General features: G+C 42.9%; 1 protein-coding gene across 1 annotated transcript in view; it reads right to left on the bottom strand.

The window, feature by feature from the left end:
- TCTN1 (tectonic family member 1) overlaps window positions 1–17,176 on the bottom strand; it is a 282,816-nt gene that overhangs the window by 254,014 nt on the left and 11,626 nt on the right. The window contains exons 2-3 of the mRNA XM_085632918.1: window positions 4,508–4,628; window positions 3,042–3,172 (exon numbers count right to left, since the gene is read on the bottom strand). Coding sequence (XP_085489044.1) covers window positions 3,042–3,172; window positions 4,508–4,628 — 252 coding nt within the window. The remainder of the gene's footprint in view (window positions 1–3,041; window positions 3,173–4,507; window positions 4,629–17,176) is intronic.

Here is a 17,176-nt window from a genome sequence, read left to right as displayed (position 1 = left end):
GTAACACCCCACTCGCTTGCTGTCCTCCCCCTCCTGCGCACCCTACACCCACCTCACCACCCTATGTTTGTGGCTGCCGATCTGAAAGACACCATCTGAGAGCAAGTGTTGTCAATGTATAGAATGGAGTTGGTAGCAAATGACATTTCGTGGACGATAAAGAGAGCTGACGGTTAACTATAATTATTAGGATTCAGAAACTGTGAATTAATCATTTTCTAAAAAAGACAATAAGGCACTTAGGCCACACCACATATCATTGCGCAGTCTGTCAACGAAAGTACAGGATATTGGGAGTTAACTTTTGTAATTTCTCGAATTGTAGTACTCAAAACTAATTGCCTAAAACTGGTCAATGACATTAGAGCTGATCTATATCAGTGGGTGCCATACTACACCCGATGAAGGCACTCAAACAATTGTGATATGAAAACAACCCAGGGTAGCTACTTCTACATATCTGCTTCTATTACCAAATGAGATAGATGTTTATTGTTATGAACAAACCAGAGTGGGTTCAGAATAATATCGGCTACACATTGAAAATGCAATATCCACAATTTCATCACATAGTTGGAGCGTGATTAACAAAAACATATTACTGTAAGGTTGTGCTACTAATGACATGGGTCTTGGCTGTGGTAAACTCCTTTACAACAATCTCAATTTCCCTCAACCATCATGGACCCATCCTCTTGGATAAACTGATCATTAGTGAAGACTGCTCATCTCTGCGTTAATGGAAGAGTGAAATCATCAAGCCCAGGGGAACTAACTTGGCCTCCTGAAGCTCCTGTGTTTCCGGAGTCCTCACCTTGGCCAAATGCCTCTGTATATATAAATGTCTCTGTATATCTGCTAGGTGGCTTTACTGTTTCTCAATACATCAGCTGGATAGTTTCACCTATGATGCCAAGAATCTCAGATGGCACTCACCCCATTTTGCAGATCCCCTTTCAATTTGTGTTTTGTCACTAATGAGGCCTACCATTAGGAATGTGAGGCATATTAGTTAGCGGATAAATGAGACATTGGTTCTACAGTACTTAATTGCTGCCGTGATTGTAGGTTGCGGGCACCATCACTCATTCTTGAAGCCACAGACCTTTTTCATCATTAGGCTTTGACATAGAGAAAAAGAGAGAAAGGTAGAAAAGAGAGAAAGAAGGAGGAAGAGAAACACAGGAACATAGTATGAATGGGAGAAAGGAGATATAAAAAGAAAGATGGGAAACTGAGCTAAAGAGGCAGAATATGTAGGGTGGATGAAGTAAGGAGCATAAGTGGAATCAAGGTTAGGCAGACATAATATTGGATAGCCTTATTCTTCAGCAACCCCGGCATTCAGCAACTTTGTGGGCAAGGTCCTAAGAAAAAAATTAAGTTGGTCCCTACACTTACTTTTTTCTTAACAAACGAAGCTGTGTGTGTCTGTAAGAAAGAGAAAAAGCTGTGTCTGGGAATAATTTCCAGATATTATATGAATGTTTTTCCAGAGATTTCATCTTTTTCAAAGTACTTATATCAGCATTTGATTACAATGTGAAGGATTGGTATCACGGGTGAATACATATGAAATGAATTGGGAGCAGGACTTAGGGCTACATAGGAGTGTCATGAAGCATCACTGAAGCAGACGAACACAAACTGAACGGGTGATGAAAAGCTTATGTGCCACTGGCACTATACCCCATCTCAACTAAAGATCCTGTTCTCAGAATATTTAGGCACAGGTTAGAGGGGTTGCAGGAAGACAGACCTAGTTCTGTGTATGCGATGGAGATGGCCAGCCACTGAGCAGTTCTGCCCTTTTTATTACCAAAGATATGATGGGCATTGTCCTTTCCTCACTCTGCTAGGAGGCCATCCTATACTGCTGACCTCCTCAAAGGCTCTGGCCAATCCAACAATCATACAGTTGCATTTATTAGCATTGTAATGATTGCCTAAGTTTTGTTCAAGAGTGTAAGGCCTATTAATAATATTTAGCAACACATGCTCTAGGAAACAAGTCTTAGAGAACACCACTCCTACAATCAGTAGTAATTTTACCCACATATGGCACTTCACAACAGAATAGGGCGTTCTCATACCACAAATGACATTTTTGCAGAAATTTGCATAAGAGGCAAGACTCCTCAGAAATCTGCAATGTATGTGTGATTATAGACCAGACATAACCGAAATAGAAACATCTGTGAAACTGAGTAACTCGGAGCTTCGGACAGAGGCCTCGGAAGATGGGAAACGCACAAAGATAAGTGCTCGCAAAAGAATGTTCTTTGTGGGGCTATGGTATTTAGCACTTGGACAGTGCAATGTCTGCTCAGCAAAAGCATCTCAGAGCTGTAACTAAAACCAATCGCCACAGTATGCATATTGTAGGCAAACTAACTGAACGTATGTCACCGAGGAAAACAGAAAGGTTTTACGCTAGTTCCCAACACTAAAAAAGAAGACGACAAATAAAAGAGATCTCAGCTCTTAGTGGGACAGGGTTCCATGATAAATCCTGGCCTCTCCCTCTCAATTCTGGGTCTTGCAAAGCAGAGGCTCAAGCAGGAGTGGAGGAAGAATGTTCTCAACAAACGCGGCAAGGCTCTGGAACTCCCTCCCAATCTCCATTCGTTCAGAACCCAACCTTCGGCACTTCCGGAAAAAACTAAAAACCTTTCTCTTCAGCAGATAAAATTGACCCGCCCACACACCTGTACTTGGCTAAGCGCTAGGATGCCTGCGGGTAGCTATCGCGCTCTACAAAAACCATATCCAATCCAATCCAATCCAATCCAAGCAGGGTGAAGGGTGCGCTTTGGAACATATTGTTGAACTGACATGCCAATAAAGAGAGCATTCAACTAAATCCTCCCCTGGAATGGAAGCTGCAGCAGGGCCTTTTATTGCAATTATAACTGTGTTTGATTCATGTTTAAATATTCTAGTGCCTTAAGACAACTCCCCTAAAAAAGTCAAACAAAAAAGAACCCCTCTAGATGGATAATTTTGCTCATGTTGTGTAGGTGACGCCAACAAGTACTTACAGTTGGTGCTGTAAATGCAGAAAATATTCGGATTAACTTGATCTGTTAATTGAACAACTCTCTCCGGGATGGCTTTGGTCATATTCATTGAATAAAGAGCTACTCTTTGGGTGCAAAGCTGTCCGTCGTTCCTGCAAAGGAAAGAGAGTTGTTAGGATGATAAAATGTGATTGTTTGTGAGATTCGGCGAGCGCAGAACAGGTCAGGGCAGGCATCTGTGCACAATACCGAGATAAAATCTAAATAAAACAACATCATCAAGTACACTTCACCACACAGATGAAATATTTCAAGAGAGGTCTTTTTTCCCTAAGAGTGGACAGCTTTAACCATTAAGGACTAGCTCAGCCCTGTGGTTCGCTCTTTTGGACCCAGAATCATCCTTTAGTTTTACGGACATTTGCTGAACATAGAAAAATAGTTCTATTTTCTTTGAGAGGGACAAGAATACCTCAGAGTGCTCTTATAAATACGCTGCAATATTTAGAAGATTTTTCCGTTAGCATTGACATACCAGTTAACTGGGTGACAAAAGAAGATTGGTCTTACAACTTCCGGAACACTGCAATAAGCAGTACCCATTTTGTAAGTTGGAGCAGCTTTATGGCACACAAAATGTGGTCTGCGACTCATTATGCATAACATTTAGGAGGGGGCATGAAAGGGGCATATCCTTCACATTGAGAGTTACAACTGCGGGTGGAAACCACTGGTCATTTACCAACAGCTCAAAGGATTTGGTAAGTGATTTACAAAAGGGAAGTTGCCCCCAGGGGACAGCTTCCCTATTGCGAATTGTGTCTGGCAATCTCGGCTGTGAAGTTAGTGGTCCAGCGGACCACTGTTCTCCTTTATGTCTTCCCAAACTTGCAATATGTTTTTTAAAGCGGCACGTATTTATTAAGGGGCAAGAGTTGCTATAAAATGTATTTTGTTACGTTTCTGATTTGGTAATGCCAAGGCAGGGATAGCGGTTTGTTGCCCCTTGCATGCCACCATTCCTGTGCTCATAGCCAAGCGCAGGGGGTTGTAGATTGCAATCTGCCTAATTAATATTCATTAGGGAGTTTGTTTTGTGAACCCATGTGAATAGGAAATTTGCAATACAACTTATGAGTACATGAGCTGCATCGCAAATTGCATCGACGTTTGCAAGTCCATCATTGTGGACATCCTGGTCTACGACGGGGATATGCACATCGAGCTCTTGGTGTGTTCAGTGCACATTTCCAAAAAAGGTCACACATTCAAGAGTTTCCAAGCAGTGTATGCAAATTTACATATATCACAATCTTCACAATATTACATTATTTCTCATTATGATAACAAGTGAAAGAAGTACAGAAGATCAAACAGGTATCCATGAATGGAAGCTGTCAAGGCCAAATATCGACTCCATTGAATGAACCTGCTGTCCATGAGCAGCTCATGATCGCACTGTTTGGAAAACCAATGATGGAACTTACATGACAACAGGAACAGAGCACGCGGAGAAGACGCTGAAATCCGAAGCAGTGCAGTCGGGATCACAGCAGCAGTTGACATCACACTGCCCTACCAGCAAATTACAAACACAAAGTGTATCAACTAGAAAGGAAAAGCAAAGAGATGGGATCATGAGAATTATACTTCCTCTTAGCCTACCTCGTCTGGGGTTTATTAAGACTATCTTTAAAAACATTACATTTGTAATATAAAAGATGCAATGAAAGAATTATATAACCCCACCACTGCTAATATTTGTATTGGCTTACTTTAAGTTTTCATAGAAAAATGCATTTGGTTTTGAAAGATGTGATGCATTCTGCATTCCTGTGCAATTATAGGTAAATAAATAACATTTCAATGGATAAAGGCGCCAACAGGAGGTCAGTTGAGCGCCTTCGGGAGGTCTGCTTTGTGGCAGGTCATTAAGGAGCATGCAGGAGGTCAGCCGGGTGCATGCAGGAGCACCGCAAGGTGCATATGCAGGAGCCTCCCATGGTGGAAGCAAGAGCACAGCAGGGTGGAAGCAAGCTCTCAGCAGAGTGCATGCAGAAGCCCATCATGGTGCATGCAGGAGCACTGCAAGGTGCATATGCAGGAGCCTCCAATGGTGGAAGCAAGAGCACAGCAGGCTGGAAGCAAGAGCTCAGCAGAGTGCATGCAGAAGCCCATCATGGTGCATGCAGGAGCACTGCAAGGTGCATATGCAGGAGCCTCCAATGGTGGAAGCAAGAGCACAGCAGGCTGGAAGCAAGAGCTCAGCAGAGTGCATGCAGAAGCCCATAATGGTGCATGCAGGAGCACTGCAAGGTGCATAGGCAGGAGCCTCCCATGGTGGAAGCAAGACCTCAGCAGGGTGAAAGCATGCGCTCAGCAGAGTGCATGCAGGATTCAGCAAAGTGCATGCAGAAGCCCACCATAGTGCATGCAGGACATCGGCAAGGTGCATGCAGGAGTACCGCAAGGTGCATATGCAGGAGCCTCCCATGGTGGAAGCAAATACTCAGCAGGGTGGAAGCAAGAGCTCGGCAGGGTTGAAGCAAGAGGTCAGAGGGGTGGAAGCAAGAGCTCAGCAAGGTGGTCAGGAATTTAGCATGGTGGAAGCAAGAGCTCGGCAGGGTGCATGCAGGGGGTATGTTCTTTCATTTTTAGAGCTTGATTGCAAGGATATGATGGCTACCCGTTTCCTCTCTGTTTTGTGGCATATACGTGCAATTAAAAACAGAAAAGCATTTAACCATTGCATCATTTTGCTAAATTTAGACCTATTGGCTGTGACAGTGCTTGTTTAAGTTGCTTTCATTTAGGCGAGTGTGAAATGAGGGAGGTGGAGATGGTGTCACAAGTCCTTTAGTGCCATGTTTCATTGATGTAGTATCAAGTATGAACACATGCAATATGGTTTTTAAAAATGATGCACGTCTTGAACTCAAAGTCTGAATTGAAATGTAATATTTATCGCTTGTAACAGAAACGTAGGTTTGATCATTACAAGCGCTAATGGAAAATACTGATTAAATCTCAGCAATCATTTGCGTCCTGCAGAAGAGTGCTGGGACTTTTCCATACAAGTTGTGGTAGTCCTGTAGGAAACGGGGGCGCAACTAGAGCCAAACTTCAGGGGGAGGGGCGATAGTACTTCCAGCTATGGGACAGGACAACATTTCCAGAAGTGAGGCCAAGCTACCCTTATATCCAATTCGAGAAAAACAAGTGACAAACTGTGCAATTTAATCATATTGTAAGAACTTGATATTATAACGAGCAAGTTTTTGCACATTTTATACTATTCCTAGGCTACTCCCCATGATCTTTGATAAACAGATTGAGTGCACGGACAATTAAAAAACAGCTTCTATAAATTTGAATCTAAAGCACATAACACGATTTCACAAAGTTATTTTAAAACAACACCCTTTTTGCCAATTCCCTGATTCCTTCTGTGCAGGACAGTTTGCTTGTGAAATATTTATAATTGCAAGTTCAGAAATATGTTCCTGCCCAATGTATGCATGTCTGATATACACATCTGGATGCAAATCAATCATTTGCAACTTAAGACTGAAATCATCCTCTTCGGCAAAGCCCAAACCTTGTGGTCTCGGGCCATGTCTATCACCCAAGTCGGTAGCTCGTAACCTAGGGGTGCTGATTGACAATCACCTCTCCATGACTGATCATGTCAATCATGTGGCCAGCATTTGTTATGGATTAATGAGCAGTCTTCGTAAGATCCTCCAATGATTTCCACTGTCATCCCGAATGCCGCTGGTTCAAGGATTAATCATTAGTCGGCTAGACTATGGAAACGCCCTAATGGCCTCCATCAATGAAGAGCTCCTAACCAAATTGCAGGTCTTCCAAAATACGGCTGCCAGACTGGTATTAAATCTACTCTCCCGATCCCCCTCGATACCAAGTTTGAGATCTCTCCACTGGTTTCCCGTTAGGAAACGCATAACATTTAAGATCAACTGTCTGGTCCACAAAACCATCTGTGGACATGGACCACATTATCTTGCAACAAAAAAAAATGATTAGGTATAACCCCTCCAGAACTCTCAGATCCGCCAATAAACATCTTCTTATCCCAATCAAGATTCGTACCACCAGAAGTGGCGGGAGATCTTTTTCGCATATTGCCCCCACCCTATGGAACTCACTCCCGCTGCATCTACGGAGACTGACCATAGAAAATTTTGTAAGGCTCTCAAAACCTGTCTGTTCTGAGTTCTCTTCCTCCTGCCTGCTCTCTTTATTCCTTCTCTTCTACTGTTTCTCTGGACAGGCTAGCGCTTTCAGACCTTCGGGTGAAATGTGCGCTTAACAAAATCTTATAACATAACATAAATGACTGACAATGCAAATTTACTTTTTCCAATTGGATGCTGCAATATATTCATGGGTGAGGCTGCCCTTATGTACAGATCTCAAAATATTAGACTTCGTGGCAATGTCTAATTTGAGCTGGTGGTTGCAGGCGGAGCCCACTTGCACACATTTTTGGGGTCCTGTACTAATTGTTTCTCATTAGACTTTGCTCTAAAACTAGAGAGAGAAATACACAAAAGGGTGAAAAGAGAAATATAGAAAGATTATGACAAAGGGAGAAAGCAAAAATGAAAAAGAACCTGCACGAGTGAGATAAACAGGCAGGGAGTGCCTAGTGGTGGATGAAAGTGGCACACAGTAAAATCACGTTGAGGCAGTCTTGGTTTTCGGACCGTCCCACATTTCAAATTACCGGAAACAGGCTCCTGAGCAACAGCTTTGGGCCCCGTCCTTTATTATTTTACTATTTTACGAATAAAGGACTGCTTTGTGGTTTAGCACACATTAAGATGGGGGAAGGTAACTAGTAAGTCACAAGTTTAATTCCCCAAATACCATTCCTTCTTCTGCAGTTGTGTGCCTAATGGTTGGTAATATTACTGCATGTAATGCATTGCCAGACACCTGTGCTACATTAAAATAAAATCCAATGGTTGTTGTTAGCATGCATGCCACATTGAGCAGTTCCCATATATGTAAGCCTATTAAGCCACATCCAGGCAGGAAGGCACCAGGCTGTTATTAATGTGCTGGCAAACAAAATTGACTTGTAGGGAGCATAATCAGCAGAGGTGCCAGTCTCAATGACAGAGGTTTAGCTAACTACAGATACAAAGGTATTTTCGAGAAGATTTGTCCAATTCCAAGTCCCTTTAGAGATGGACAGAATCAAAGGCAAGGGAGAGGTCAAGTAATAAGCATGCCGGTACTCCATTTCAGTCCACTGCAGTGTTTAAAATCATCCTATGTGGAGGTCAGTGCTGCTTTCGTGACACAGCCATACTAGAATCTGTTTTGGTAATCTAAGAGAAGGTTACTTTCTTCAATGAAAAGTAGCTATTTGTCTGGACGTCAATTTTTAATTCATTTTGCCTGGAAACAGTTTGTTATTGCCTGGAAGTTAAAAGGAGCCATTGTTTGAAGGCCTCTTGGGTATAGGGAGTTCTTTTGAGAAGAGACCTTTATCCAAGGAGTTGTAAATAGTTCTGGCTAGATTAGTTGCAGAGATATTAATGAGGATATTCTTGCATATATGATCAATCAAAAAATAAGTTTATTATGACCAATTGGTCTTTAAACTACATATACCATCATACCGCAGCTAAAATTACAATTATTAAAATTTTTAAAAAGGACCTAAAACCACATTTAATTTTTTCTCATAAAAACTTGTTTTTGCAGTATCATGCTGTATGCCAAGACCAAATGCCTAAAAATGCAATATTTAAAAAACACATAAAATAATTACCGACATTCAATTTGACTCGGTTTATCCCTCCTTTGACCACTCTTTCCATTTCTTCATTCCATGAGAAGCCTTTTAGCTGCTTGGACAAACTTCGCCAAGGCAATTGCAATGTCAAAGAACTGCATGTCAGTAAGGAGCTTGATCGCTTGCGTCCTTGACCGTATTCCATATTTTTAAAAAATTGGCCTTAAAAGCAATCGCCGTACAGATAACAATTTTTGGCAATCCATTTACAAAATGAACACAGGTACATTTTAAGCCTATCCCGCATGTACATTTACCAAAATCATCCATTAATTTGTGTTTTTTATTTTTTCATTTGAACGAACGGGGCTGATGCCTATTCTCACCTTTAATAATTCCAATCTTATCCAGTGATTCGGTACAGTATCTAAATACGGATACCAATTATCATTGCTCCAGGTATTTAACATAAAATACACACATTCTTTTTGTTTCAGGTAATCCATGTCAATTTGTCTAGATTTTTCATTTCCCAAGATTTTTAGAACACACTTTTGTTCTTCAATACATAATGACTCTGGGTCTATTTTTACTTTTAAGGATTCACAAATGGAGTGGAGTTTCTTTCTGGTGGCTTTTGCCCACTTCAATTCACTCTGTTGGATCTCCCTCCTTCACCAACAAGACACTTTCTCCTCCTCTCCAGATCCCAGCCGTTTCCAAAATCTACACAGATTTACCTGGACTTGTATGGTCCATGCTGGCCAATCTAGTTTTAACCTAATGGCCTGTAACATTGAGGAGCTGGGTAAAGAAAGAAGAGTTTTCAAACATTTCCCTTCCTCCCTATCCCATGAACATTTCCCCCCAAACACAAGATTTCTGCCCCATACTGCATCTGCGGGGGGATCATAGCCTTAAATGCTTTCAACACGGGTCTATGTGACATGTCTCCGTAATTACTATAAACAAAAATTCGACCCACAAATTCCTGCTAGGCCTTTTGTTTTCTGGGCCTGTAAGTGCATGCCCCAGTTTAAGGCTCTATCGAACCATACTCCCAAATATTTATATTCATTAACGACTTCCTTTTTTTTTTTTTAAGTCCTCATTTCACCATTTGCATCAGCTAAATTAACAATAAAACCCCATTTCGACCTGGGCGCCCTGGGCTTATGTTATCGCCTATGCATTAGGCCGACCAGGCCAGCTTCTTTTGTACGAGGCTTGGTGTAATCATTGGACCTATGAGGCCTTAAACCAGCCTCATTTCCTTGCCCCAAAGAATCAATGGTGACCAGATGTTATTATCCTCATTGACCAACATGCCCTGATCCAATCTTGCTGTGCCCAGTGCTACACCCAATATTACTTTGGATTTTTCCCAAAAGTTTACCTGGGAACTCAAGAGGAATAGTGCTAAATAAATAAGTCAGTTTAGGCAGAATTACCATCTTGACCAAATTTACACGGCCGTAGATGGTGAGAGGTAAATTCCGCCATCTAGAAAAAAGATGGTCAATTTCCTTAGCCACTTTCCTCAGGTTAATCAATGGGATGCTGCTTAAGTCCTGCGCTATAGTTATCCCCAGGTACCTAAACTCTTTACTGCTACTTTCAGGCCAATTATCAACTCCCCAACACATTACCTCAGTCTTAGAGGATTTAACCGAGTACCCAGAGTACAGACCAAATTCCTTCAGGGTAGCCTCTACCCTAGGAAGCACCTCCGCTGGATTGTTGGTGTAAACCAACAAATCGTCCGCGTAAAGGGCTAATTTGCACTTATAATCTAAAGCTTGAAAGGGGGTGATATGTGTATCTAGTCTCAATGCTTGTGCAAGGGGTTCGATATAGATATCAAACAATAGGGGTGAGATGGGGCACCCCTGTCGGGTTCCCCTTTTTATACTAAAACTCGATGTCAATAGACCATTTAAAAGGATGACTGCAGAGGCGCCCTCATAGCACTTAATGAGGGTTTGTATGAATATCGCACCAAATCCCATCATTTTTAGGTCTCGTGAGCCAAAGGCTCGAAGAGACATTTTATAACTGGGCATTTTCAAAGTGCTGCCGTGGCCTAAAGCTACAGTGCACGTGAACGTGCACGCGCGCAGCCGCCAATCACTGCTGCGCGCGCACCACTCGCGTGCTTGCCACACAGCGCTCCCGTCCAAGCGATCGCGATCACTTGCTTTGATCGCGATCGCTATTACTTTCGTTTTCGGCCGGCCGCGCGGCCGAATGCTTGTTTCCCTCTGTTGTGGTGGGATCCATCTCAGCACTAATGACTGGGACTTGGCGATTGGCCTTACAGAGATCCAAGAATAATGACTCTAAGGGAGGTGATGAGGAGGAGCAAGGGCATCAGTTGTTAGGTTATTGCATAGCTGATGCTGAGAGTGTTTGTGGTGGATGGCTGGGTGGAGGGAGAGAAATGCCCAGCATATTGCACTCAGGAAAGATCTCCTTTAAGCATCGAGCTCTGTATTTGTTACGATGATTTTTCTCTGTCGCTTCACATTTTAGTTACAATCTTCCTACGTCTGTTCTGTACTGTTGAAGCTTTTTTTGATAGATCAAGCAACGAACGCCAAGCAAAATCAGCCAAAAACGTTCAAAGCAGCTTCACGCTGGAGGAGGCCACGCCTAAAACCGGGCAAAGGGGGATTGCTTACATGTCCGGCAGCTCAACCAGCTCTGAGTGCAGCTCTGTACCCTGTCGCCCAGTGGGGAAATATCCACTACAACACCCCTGTAAACAATGACCGCAGCAACGGTACTTGACTCAAAGTAGACCAATTCGAGGGCTATTTTATTTTAAATATTCCTGGTTTAACTCCTTTCCCTGAAAATATTGCTGCTCGCTTCAGTGACAACACCCAAGTTTCAAAAATCTGCGCAGGCGCGGCTCTTCACATGTACCGTAAGGGCCAGCTCAAATGCCAATCCCTCTCAGGAACCTACTTATAAGTTAGTGTAGCAGGCAGGGCTTTAAGTGTGATGGAAAACTGTAGGGGCGTGGTCGATGTAATAAGGGCGTGGCTTAAAACACGTAAACTGAAAATCTGTGCTTAGGATCGTGTGCCGTCTGATTGGTATTTGGCTGCTTCTGTCATTGCATCCATGTATATATTTTACGTAAGTAACTTAACACTTAGCCAGGACCATTGGCTTTGTCAATGGTTGTTAGTTGCGTAAGATAAATAAGCAACAAATATGGCTTCTGTATAGCATATTGAGAATGCTTCGGTTCTGACATGGTGAGACTGTGAAAGAACTTAACGAGCCTCTTTGAAGTGACATCAAAGGCAATGAAGGGTGGCACTGCTGCAGAGTTAAGATTTATTTTTTTCACCGAGAGTGAGGGCAAAAATGGAGAGCCCGATATGGACCCGTCTCAGCACCATATTTTTAGAACTGCAGGTGCTCCGCACCGGCAGGACCCGGCCCACTTAAATCCCAGGTGCAGCTGAACGGAGGTCTCGGTGAGTGGGGGCCCTGTGCGCCTCAATTATGGACGTCTTTCTACAAAATATAGTCGAAGGGCAGTTGAGCTTATTTCCCTTACCTACTTTATGATACATTGCCCCCTTGTTACGGTGCTGAATTTTATATCATCGTGAGCTCCACGGAATCTGCCCTAATGTGCTCTTAATACCTCCCAGTCTCCTCCCGCCAACTCAGAACCTTCCAGTCTTACATAAGAGCGAAGACGCTAAACAGAATCTCAAGCATCCACTCTGCTTCCACTTTCTATTTAATCAGGTAAACCGTAAACGTGTCCTGGTCTGGGCAATTAAGACTTGCCTGGCACAACAGTTACTCCATCTCGTCCAGTCAAAGTCAACTAGAAATGCGCGCCGTCTAAATATGCCACCAAACCCTATTTAGCGTGCTCATTAACAGCTCTCTGTCCACGCTCCAGCACCAGATGCACATTAAAAGGAAGGCTCGTGTTGCCGCAGACTGAACGTTTCCTTAACTTTAGACTGCGAATTGTACATTTAAAAACAAATACATTTTATTGCATGCATTTAACAGTGGCCCTCTTTGTCTCACGTGACGAGGTAAATCAACAGTTGTGCAAAACCAAGGAAGGCACCAGTGCCAAGCAAGGTTATAGTGGGAGCACTCAGCTAATAGGTTGCATTCTGTACCTATTTGAGGAAAACGTATCCATTATTCTTGTCTTCGAATTTCCCTTGTGCTGCATGAGCTAAAAATATCCTGCTGCCACTAGAGACGCGCTGTAGGCAGGATCATTAAGAATCTACTGTGTGAAGAATGGCTGCACCTTGCATTGTGCAGTCGTCCCTGTATCTATTATGTGACACCAAGAGACAGAGAGAGAGAGAGAGAGAGAGAGAGAGATAGAGATTTACAACATCTGACGTCTGCTTTTGGATAAGAGCTGCAATCATTAAAGAAAAGTAAGCGAGGCCTTTTTATCTTTACACGTGTTGCAAAGTCATGTTGAGACAACTGAAAACAAGCATTGGCATAGCCAATAGGTCTCGCTTTTGGGACCTTATAAGTGTTTAGCCATGCAACAGTTGATGTTGTTGCACCAAGGATTTTGTGCTGCATAACTAAATACTTATAAGGTTCCGAAAGCGAGACCTATTGGCTATGCCAATGCTTGTTAAGGTTTCCCATAGGAAGGCCCAATTAACACGGTCAAACGCCTTGGCTGCGTCATATGCAGCACAGCCAAGGGCTCCGACAGTGCCAATGCCAAATCAATACTTCCTATCAGCTGTAGAGTTTACTCCTGAATGAACCTACCCGGGATAAACCCCTTTTGGTCGACATTAATCAGCCGTGGGACTAGCCTGACCGACCTCCCCGCCAAAATGCTAGTAAAAATCTTATAATCCGCGTTTAGCAGGGAGATTGGCCTATAAGAGTCTGCCTTAAGAGAGTCCTTTCCCAGCTTCAGAACAAGTACTATTGTTGCCTCTTTCCACGAGGGGGGAACCCTACCTTCTGAACTATAGATGTAATTAAAAAGTTCATGTAGCCTAGGAACTAACACCTCCTGGAGTGCCTTGTAGACTTCCCCCGGTAGAGCATCCGCCCCAGCTGCCTTATTATTCTTGATCATCTTAATATGAAGTTTAATTTCCTCTTCTGTAATAGGATCCTCTAACATGTTGCGCCCCTCTGCTGTCAATATTGGCAAGGCCTTATTTTTTAACCATTCTTGGATATTGTTGGGACTTGAAGATGTCTCCTCTCCATAAAGATTAGAAAACACAGAAAGGAGGCACCTTTGCATATCCTCTTGATTACAAGAGGTTTCCCCCGTCTCATTTATAATCAATTTATTGATATTATTTTTTACTCGATCCGCCTTTACTTTCCATGCCAGGATAGCACCGGCTTTTTCTCCATATTCATAATTTTCCATGTTATGGACCAACCATTGTGCTTTTACTTTTTGGTCTAACTTTCCTCTATATTCCAGTCGCAAATGCCCCAGGTCGCTGAGAGTTTGTGCCAAGCTGTCAGCTTGGCAGCTCAACCTTACTCGTTCCAAATTAGATATTTCTTTTTCCAGTTTTTGAAATACTAGTGCCTCTTCTCTATTCTTAGCACATATCAGACTATGTAAGAGACCATGGATATGGGCCTTAAATGCGTCCCATACATAGTCTAATGATGTTGAGCCCATATTATCTGAAAAATAATTGATAGTAGATGTTTTAATGGCACAAATTATTTCCTGGTTGGATAACATTGCCCTTTTTAATGTCCACCTAGGGGTGGAGTTGATCTTAGACTTATTTCCTAGATATGAGAAAGCTATAGGGGCATGAGCAGATAGAATGCTTGGAAGAGTAACAATATCCTCCAGATTCTCCAACCCCAATCTATCCATAAGGATATAATCGATTCTAGAGGAGTGTCCATGTTTTTTACTAAAGAAGGTGAAACCTGGTTCTACTCCCTTCTTAGCCCTCCAAGCATCTACCAATCCCAGCTCACGGATCATATTGGTCATTGCATACGCGGGGCCGCCACATAGTGACTACAATTCGATCTATCCTGGACGGGATTAAGAAGAACATTAAAATCCCCTCCAATTACGACTGGAATAGTAACATCTACCAATTTGATCTGTACTCTGAGCAAACAGGCCGGGTCGTCAACATTAGGGCCGTAATAAGATGTTATAGCAATCTCGGTACCCCTGATATCTGCCAGCACCAAAACCCATCTGTCAGATTGATCTGTTTGTACGGACTTTATGGAGCCACCAGCTCCTAATCAAAATAAAACAGCTACTCCCTTATTATGTATTGTCTGCTCGGAACAACAAAAAAATTCAACCCATCTATATTTTCCAAAGACAATCTTACACTCAAGATTACTCAAGTGGGTCTCTTGTAAGAGGCACACTTGAGCTGAAGATTGCTCCAAAAAAGACATAATCAACCTTTGTCTTCGCGGACATCGTAGCCCATTAACATTCCACAAAATAAACCTTATTCTAGCAGTCATCATATCTAGCTCTTCTCTCCTCCCCCACCCTTGGCTAGACACCCCCAAAAGAACTCACTCCTTACAAAAAATAAGAGGAAATGAAAAGAGGACTTATTTTTTATATTTTCCCCCACTGCAACCCCACCCGTGCATCCCTTCCCCTCCACCCACCCCTCTCTCACTCGTGACTCCCTTTCTCCTTCACCCCCTGGGGAACCCTCCCAATTTCTCTGGGCTTACGCCCTTGGCAGGGTCTACCCGATGTGTGACTAAACAAAATTGCAAATTGATCTAGCCAGGACGGCGGCGATATTCGTACTAAACTGTAGATTTCTCCTTTATCTTTTGCATTCTTTCCATTCTTTTTCTCTCTCCCCTCCCTCTCCTTATTTATTAGTTGAATTAGAATTCCAGTGTCAGAAAGCTTGATCCTTACTTCCCATTCCCGCTGCTACTCCCGCCTCCTTTTCCAATCTTATCTATTAAGATATCAACTTCCTCTATTTGATTTAGATTATACATATGGTTGTTCCACATGATCCGTAAGGAAGCAGGGAATCTCAACTGTGACTTAGCTCCCAACGAATTCAAAGTTACCATCCTCTTGCCCAATTCCCACTGCTTTGTGGCAGTAATATGGGAGACATCAGAGCGAATAAGGAATGAAAATGGGCTAGATAAGGAATCGCACTTCACATGACCGGTTTTCAGGGCCAAAGACAATATTTTCTCCTTAATGGAAAACGTAAGAAAGTTCACCAGAATCTTCCTTGGATGCTCTTTTCCGGGTTTCCGCCTAAATGGATCATGGTGAACCCTTTGAATATCAGTCATCAAATCCAGATTTTCCCCTGAACAATCTTTTAAAATTGTGATTTTTAAGAGGGAGACTACAAAGATCTTGATATCGCCTCCTTCCAGATCCTCAGGGACATTTAAAATCTTCAGATAATTTTTTCTGGAATGATTTTCAAGACGCTCAATATCATCCTTCAACTCCCTGTTATGTTGAACCAGCTTATCCATCACTGCGGAGGAAGAACATAAGGCTTCCTTAAACTTAGGAATTTCTGCCTCAAGGGCATCCGTTCTTTGTGAGACCTCCTCCACTTTCTGTGCCAGTAATTCACAGGAGGCCTGAATAGCTACCTGATTGGTCTCAGAAATTGTAAATCTCCTACCGATAACTTCTTTAAGACCTAACAGGATTTCTTCTAATGTCCCGGGCACCAATGAGGTCAGAGGGGTGAGGGGGCTGGTCGATTGAGGGCCTGGTATGATGTATTTTGGAGCCACTTCTCTCCTCATTGATGAAGTTCCACAGTCCTCTCCTCCAGCTTCTTCCTGATCCACCCCCTGATTTTCTAATGGCGAAAAACTATTTGTTAACTCCACTGAAGAGTGTACTATTGTCCGCTGATCTTGTAATACGCACCCCTCCACCTCTGCATTCCTAGGAGAACTCAAAGAGAGCTGATCAGCAATACTGGGGAGGGCAACTATAGGAACGGTAGGAACGGTAGGAACAGTAGCCATATCCATATTCATATTTATATTTTTATCTCGCCCCTGGTCCAATGTAGTAGTAGAAAGGACCTTATAATAGGACTTCAATGAAGGCGTTATCCTAACACCAGTCCCCCCTCGAGCCTTTTTTCTACCTCTTCCTTTCCCTGGGGGAGTAATATCCGCAGTCTGGCTTTCCTTCCTGGAAGCAGCCTTAATTTTTGTTATTGGAGGGGAAATTATAGGGGGCTTAGATAAAGCTGAGACAATAATCGGATCCCTATTACGCAGGGTATATCTGCTAACCGCAAGCTCAGGAATGGATACCACACTGCCACTTCCACTGCTCAGACCCCCACTGGCTTGCTTCTCCATGCAGCTCACTTGC

This window comes from Triturus cristatus, chromosome 11 (assembly GCF_964204655.1).
Source record: "Triturus cristatus chromosome 11, aTriCri1.1, whole genome shotgun sequence".
NCBI classification, from domain to species: Eukaryota; Metazoa; Chordata; class Amphibia; order Caudata; family Salamandridae; genus Triturus; species Triturus cristatus.
Note: the sequence above shows the minus strand (reverse complement) of the source record. Positions and strands in the feature narration are given on the sequence as shown.